The sequence below is a fragment of the Coenobita brevimanus genome, chromosome 88 (assembly GCF_032717465.1).
Source record: "Coenobita brevimanus isolate Jiangsu-jjx chromosome 88, ASM3271746v2, whole genome shotgun sequence".
NCBI classification, from domain to species: domain Eukaryota; kingdom Metazoa; phylum Arthropoda; class Malacostraca; order Decapoda; family Coenobitidae; genus Coenobita; species Coenobita brevimanus.
This window is the reverse complement of record NC_137041.1, coordinates 13,672,912-13,679,584: the sequence shown is the minus strand read 5'-3', so window position 1 is coordinate 13,679,584 and position 6,673 is coordinate 13,672,912. Positions and strand designations below refer to the sequence as shown.

Sequence of the window (6,673 nt, the reverse complement as noted above, 5' to 3'; positions counted from 1 at the left end):
TGGTTCATATGTATTTACCGCAGAAATAATGCTATAACAGAGTAATAATACATGTCACAAAGATTGTACCATTCAATAACAATATCAAGACGGAAAGAATACCAAAACACACAGGTGATACCATGATTCAGTAGTAATACCATGGCACAGACATAACTACCATGACACAGAAATACTGTCAAATCAACGAAAAAATTTTAAAAACATTAACAATACCACAACCCAAATTGATACTGTGACTGTTAGTTATTATCACTGTAGGGGGTCTTAATTATCAACAAACAAAGCAGAACAACAATTCACCATTATATATGGTATGTGGATGGCGTTTTAATCAGTACTCAGTATAAATATTTCCAGGCCTAAAATAAATATTCTGAGTACTTAGCTGTGGTGTTGGTGGTATTAAGTGCAGAATGATGGCTGATTGCTGTTTACTGTCCAGTTGCGGGAAGAGGACGAAACTGTCTGATGGCAAAGAGAGAACTGAACTCTCTGGTAGCAGGGAGAGAACTGGCAGCTTCGAGCAACTTCGTGGACGAAGTAAATTAAATGAAACTTATCATTACTGAATGTACAGGTGTATAACTGAATATGTTGTTTTCTCCAAGACCAGATTTATCTCCAGTGATAAATAATATCTTACCCAAATTATTTACTACAATAATTTATTTACAAGAAATGTGCTGTCGTGGGCGGGAAATTCAAACCCGAAATCCACGACATACTCCCCCGCCCAAAATATATACAATACTTACAACTAACTGTCCCATCCCAATCAGGATACGCCATAGTTGGGAGGAACCGAGGGCGGTCCGACGTGATGTCCTCAAAGGGGCATCACATCGGTCAATTACCGGTGTCGGGAGGTGTTTGGTAGCGCCGGTTTGGCTGTCATCTTTCACTTCTAGATCATTTTCTAGTGGATACAGCTTAACCACCAGTCTTGTGGTAAAACCGGCGCTTGTCCTTAGCTGTACTACCCTACATTCTTTATCAGGACCACGTAACAATTTGATGACCCGACCTAGTCGCCATAGTAGTCGAGGCCCGTCATCGTGTATCAGCACGACATCCCCAGCTTGAGGCGCTGCCTTCCCTTTCTTGTATGTCAAGTGACGGTGTTGCTCCCTGAGTGATATTAGGTAGTCAGTGGTCCATCTCCTCCAGAGATCTCGTGAAATCTTTGTCACGTATAGGAAACGTCTGTTTATTACCGAATTAGTCCGCCAGGTGATGTCCGTAAGATCATCATCCCTGACTTCCTGTTTCGGGAATTGTCTAAGACGCCTCCCATTAATAAGCTGTGAAGGAGTGATAGGGAGTGGCTCTTCATTGTCACCGTTTGTATATCCAAGTGGACGGTCATTGACTGTGGCCTCAATCTCCAATAATATGGTATCCAGTTCTTCACTGGTTACTAAAGCTCAACCCAATACCTTTCTCAGGCTAGCCTTTAAGATACCTATCACTCTTTCCCAGATGGCACCGAACCATGGCACCCTGGCCGGGATGAACCACCACTCACAATTTACCTTTACCAATTCACTCTGTAACCTTGGATCATTTTTTAACTCTCTCAACACACTGGCTTCATCTATAAATGTAGTGGCATTATCGCTAATTATGAGTTCAGGGAAGCCTCTCCTGCTACAGAACCGACGGAAGGCATGAATGAAGGACTCACAGGAGAGGGTTGACACTGTCTCAATGTGTATAGCCCTAGTAACTGCACAGGTAAACAAGACTACATATGATTGTCCTACAGTACCCTTTTCTTTAATAGATAGAGCACCTGTGTAGTCTACTCCTGTTACTTGAAATGAGTTCACTTCCTGAACCCTAAAGTAGGGTAATGGCGGAGCCTGTACAGCACAATATGGGGTACCTTGTAACCTTTTACAAGTTATACATTTCCTTAAAACCTTCTTTACAACTTGTCTGATCCTGGGAATCCAAAATCTTTGTCATATGTAACTTACAACATAACTTACTCCACTATGGCTACACACCTTGTGGCAGTACTCGGAAAGGAGGGCCGCTAACCTATGTTTACTAGGTATTAGGATAGGGTACTTTGCTTCATCCTTTAAGTCCGACAACTGTAACCTACCTTTACAACGCAACAGCCCACCTTCCATATAGGGGCCTAACTGCTTCAAAACATTACTTGGTGTGCCCTTTCCAGTGGACAAATAATGGTAATCCTCAGGGTACTCTTCCATTTGAGCTAACTTCATTATTACTGATTCTCTGTCCTTAATTCTGGCACTGTCGTATAAGCCGGCATTGCTTCATGTGTTCTTTGTCTCCCATCTTTCAGTGTCTTGATAAATCTCAAAACCCATGCCATCACATGCCTTGTCTTCACAGAAGAACCATATCGATCTCAATTCAATATAGCAGGAAGGGTTACCGATGCTGGCATTGACAGGGTCTCTTCAAGGAGACAACTCGTGGTGGCGTCCCCAACTTCCTCAAATGGACCATTATCCAGCCACATATTTTGGTGAGGTAGCCATGTGGACCCTCCCCACCACAAAGAGGAACATATTAAGGTCGCGTGTGACGTCCCTCTAGAAACCTTATCACTGTGGTTGTCCTTTGTAGACACATAACGAAATCCAGCATCAGGGACTAATGCCTTTATTTCATCAATTCTGTTCTGAACATATACTGGCAATAGTTTTTTACTAGACAACCAGTATAGGGTTATCTGGCTGTCCGTCCAGAGGTATATGTTCTCTATGCTTAACTCGTCCGCATAAGCCTCATAAATATACTTGGCGAGACGAGCTGCTAGCATGACAGCAGTCAGTTCTAATTTTGGTATAGTGAGGGGTTTAATAGGTGTTACTTTGGCCTTTGCCATAGCTAATCTACTACTTCCCTCACTAATTAAGTACGCTGCTACACTGTAAGCAGTGGTGCTTGCATCAGTAAATAGATGCAGCGTGACCTTTTTACTATCAGTGACTTGGCGGGGATATACAGTATTGGTACTGTTAATCATATCTTCATATATCCCCTGCCATTCAGCCTCCTTATCTCATCCCACCCACATTCAATACGCCATAGATCTTGCACAAATTTTTTTGCACGGATTGTCACCGGCAATAATACTCCCAGAGGGTCAAACACACCTGCAGTTATGCTCAACACCTCAAGTTTCGTCAATACCGTGGGTCTACTTTTGTGTCCCTTCACCTGTAACATATCCAATATCCATATCAGTTAGCCAATTAATGCCAAGTACTTTTACCTTGTCCTGAACTTCAGAAGTCAAACCCTTTAGGTGGAGTAGCTTCTGCAATTTCACACTGTTACTCACTCTCTTAAGGACAAATTGGCACTTGAAAATGCTCTCAGGGCATCCCAGCACAACTGTTGTAAAGCATCCTCATCTTCTTCGGTTCCTTGCAAATTATCAATATACAACCCTTTCCTTAACATATCAATCAAGGCTTTATCCTCCTGAACCACTGATAAATGTTTTTGTATGGTGGCATTTAAGAGGAATTGGGAACAAGTGGCTCCAAACAATACTGCCTTGAACCTATATATCATGTAAGGGCTATTTAGATTTAAAGGTTCAACAGGCCAAAGAAATCTAGTGGCATCCCTATCCCTTTCAGATAACCCCACCATAAGAAATGCCTTCTCAATGTCGCTCACCCAGGCAAAACGATGACACCGAAAGCGCAACAATATCTGTATGAGATCATTAACCAAAGATAGGTCTGCGTGTAAGCAGTCATTCAGACTATATGCCCTCTCATGCTCTCTAGCTGAACAATCAAACACTACTCTAATTGGTGTTGTTAAGCTATCTTTAGTGACACCATGATGAGCTAGATAGTGTACTGGATGTCCTACCAGACTCTTGTCCTCCACCTTTTCTGTGAATGCTCTTTATAACTGATCCTGGATGACTTTACTATACTGTTTGCAATAGTTCGAATCCTTTATGAATTTACGCTGCAAACCTCTTAATCTGCCCAAGGCTACCTTAAAATTATCAGGTAACTTATCAACGTTTTCTTTCCACGGTAATTCCACAACATACTGTCCCTGTTCTTTAGAATATTGCACCGTTTCATAAAAGTTACCTAATACCTTCCCTTCCTTCTTATCAGTCTCATCGGGACTAATACCTATGTGATCTAAGCTCCATAGAGCTGTCAGATCCTTGATTTCTGGAGTAGTATTGCTGCCATCAATATTTGCTAACTCCATTATCGGATCTACGGCCAGTTTCAGAACAGTTACCAGCTCTACATGAGTACCTTCTTCTTCTGACCGATAAGTACCACTCAGTGTATAACCATAAATTGTGGGTAACAAAATTATGCCTCCTTCCCTTATATAGCCAACGTGTACAAAGTGATAATAAAAGTCCGCCCCAATCAGCAATTCGACCATATCCCCACTGGTGACACTCTGATCTGCTAACTTGTAGCCCTGAGCCTTCAGATCCCGCACATTATGTTGCAGCCCCTTCCCTGGCTTATAGTTGGGTAGTTCGTCTACAACCACCGCCCTCAACTTGCGCACTTTTCTACGATGGCGGTACAACAACTCCACTACCTCATACTCATCACTACCCCTAGAGCCAGTAAATCCTTGCAGTTGTAAACGTTCCTTTCTCATCTTGTTTACCTTCAAGTTCGCTACACTTGATCTTAGAACAAAGGTATGTTCTGAGCATTTCTAATAGAGCCCTAACTTTATTCTGCTGGCCCGTTTGAGTAAGCATTGGAATCTGAATCGTTGGCAACAACACTGCATTACGACTGGAAGCCACAGCCATTGTCACTGTTGGTTCTTGGGTTACTGTTTGTTCATGGGGTTCAGAACGAGCAGTCGGACACAAATAGTTGTAGTGTTTCTGCTGGCAATATCGACATGGCCTTACTTTGGGATTTGTACAACCCTGACTACCATGATCTGCCGACAAACATCCGACACACAGCTTCAATTGCTTTGCTCTCTTTAATTTTGCCTTCTTTGTTTTATACTTTGCACACTTAGCCCAAAAATGTCCTGGTTTAAAACACAGTTTGCATCCATTCCTCTGCATAGGTTCAGCGTGTTTCACTTGCTTCACTCCATATGCTGCCGGAGCGGTCGCACGCAAATGTTCCGAGAGAGCCTGTCTACTTTCGATATTACACACCTCCGTCTTTAGCACATGAATGTAATCATCTACATCTAACCACTTCTCTTTAAGTTCACGTTTGATCACTTCAGAAAGTGTACTAGGGAGGTTATTATGGACCAAAACAGCACAAGTTTCAATCATAGTCACTCCCATTGCACGTAATGATTCTAAAGCACATTCAAATGATGCAGAAAAATCTTTTAGTTCATTCACTTCATGAGCTGGAGGAGGTAAATTACATAATTGTGCAATGTGAGCTGCCTTAATTCGATCTTCTTGACCGTAGATATTCTTTAAAACTGTGACTGCTGATTCATAACTAACTGCTACTAAACTGAATCCACTAATAATTCGGAGCGCTTCACCACTTAATTGTCCCTTAAGATATGTAAGTTTTTGGATGTCTGTCAGATCTGTTCGGGAGTGCACACTACAGTTAAACAGCTCCCCAAAACCCACCCACTGAATCGGATTACCATCAAATACTGGCAATTTCTGAGACGGTAATTTAACTCCCATTGCTTTCCGACTCTATGTCTGTTCTTCCGCTATCGAGTCTTTGGCGGGTAATTCCAGAGCACTCTCTAATTCTATCAAGTGTCTGTTGACCTTATTAACATATTCCATATCACTGACCACTTCTTCTTCTAGGTCTTCATCAGGATATAATTCATACAGTTCCTGATTGTAAGACTCAATCTCAGCGAGGATCTTCTCAACCGTCACTTTCATTCCTTTGATATCATGAACGGTTGCGGCATGTTCTATAAATTCTGTCAAGTGTCAGTTTAGTAATGGCTCCCTTTTTGGCTGCTCTAAGCCTCTTTAATTTTTTTATTCTATCCATTTTAATGACAGACAATTAAGTGAAAGAAGATGACAGCAAGTGCAGATTTTAAGTTAAAATGTAGTCATTCTTGGGCAGAATCCAATGAAAATGAAATAAAATTAAGCCGAATTTCTATATTAAAATTTTGACAAATAATTTTGTCAAGCTCCTGTGAGGGTAGTATATTAGGCAGTCCAGGAGATCCAACCCTAAACTACCTCACAAGGAGCTTCTTGCTCAAGAGAGCAACACGCTCTTTTCAGAAGGCCATCCAACACCCTTTTGTTGCCAGGTGTATCCAGGTGTACCCCATCCCATGACAGGTCAGACTCATTCATCCCCATGAAGATAAATCGAGCCTTTGCGAAAGGAAAAGTTCTCTTCAGAAGCAGGTTCACGCCGTTTCTGGCCTGGATATATTCTTCTTAGGTTATACCTCGGGGGTTCGTCCTTTTCTCAATGCCGACAATGAAACAGTGGCCCCCTGTCTCATCCTCAGTTTCCTTAGCTAAGGCTTCTATATCGAGGGCCAGCTGATTCAAGGCCGTATCTCAGGACAAGTCGTTCCCCCCGACGATCAGAATTGTTAAGTCTGGCTTGTATGTTAGGAGGTCCTGGTATTCTTTACTATCTCTAATTGTGCTGACCTTGGCACCAGGCACGCCAAATTTGCGGACATAAAA

The 6,673-nt window shown here is 42.1% G+C and overlaps 1 protein-coding gene across 1 annotated transcript; it reads right to left on the bottom strand.

The window, feature by feature from the left end:
• Nucleotides 1-2,389: 2,389 nt before the first annotated feature.
• On the bottom strand, nucleotides 2,390-2,872 carry LOC145411210 (uncharacterized). The gene has a single exon (XM_080281275.1). The coding sequence runs from the start codon at nucleotides 2,870-2,872 to the stop codon at nucleotides 2,390-2,392; it is 483 nt and encodes a 160-aa protein (XP_080137401.1).
• Between the last annotated feature and the right edge of the window lie 3,801 nt (nucleotides 2,873-6,673).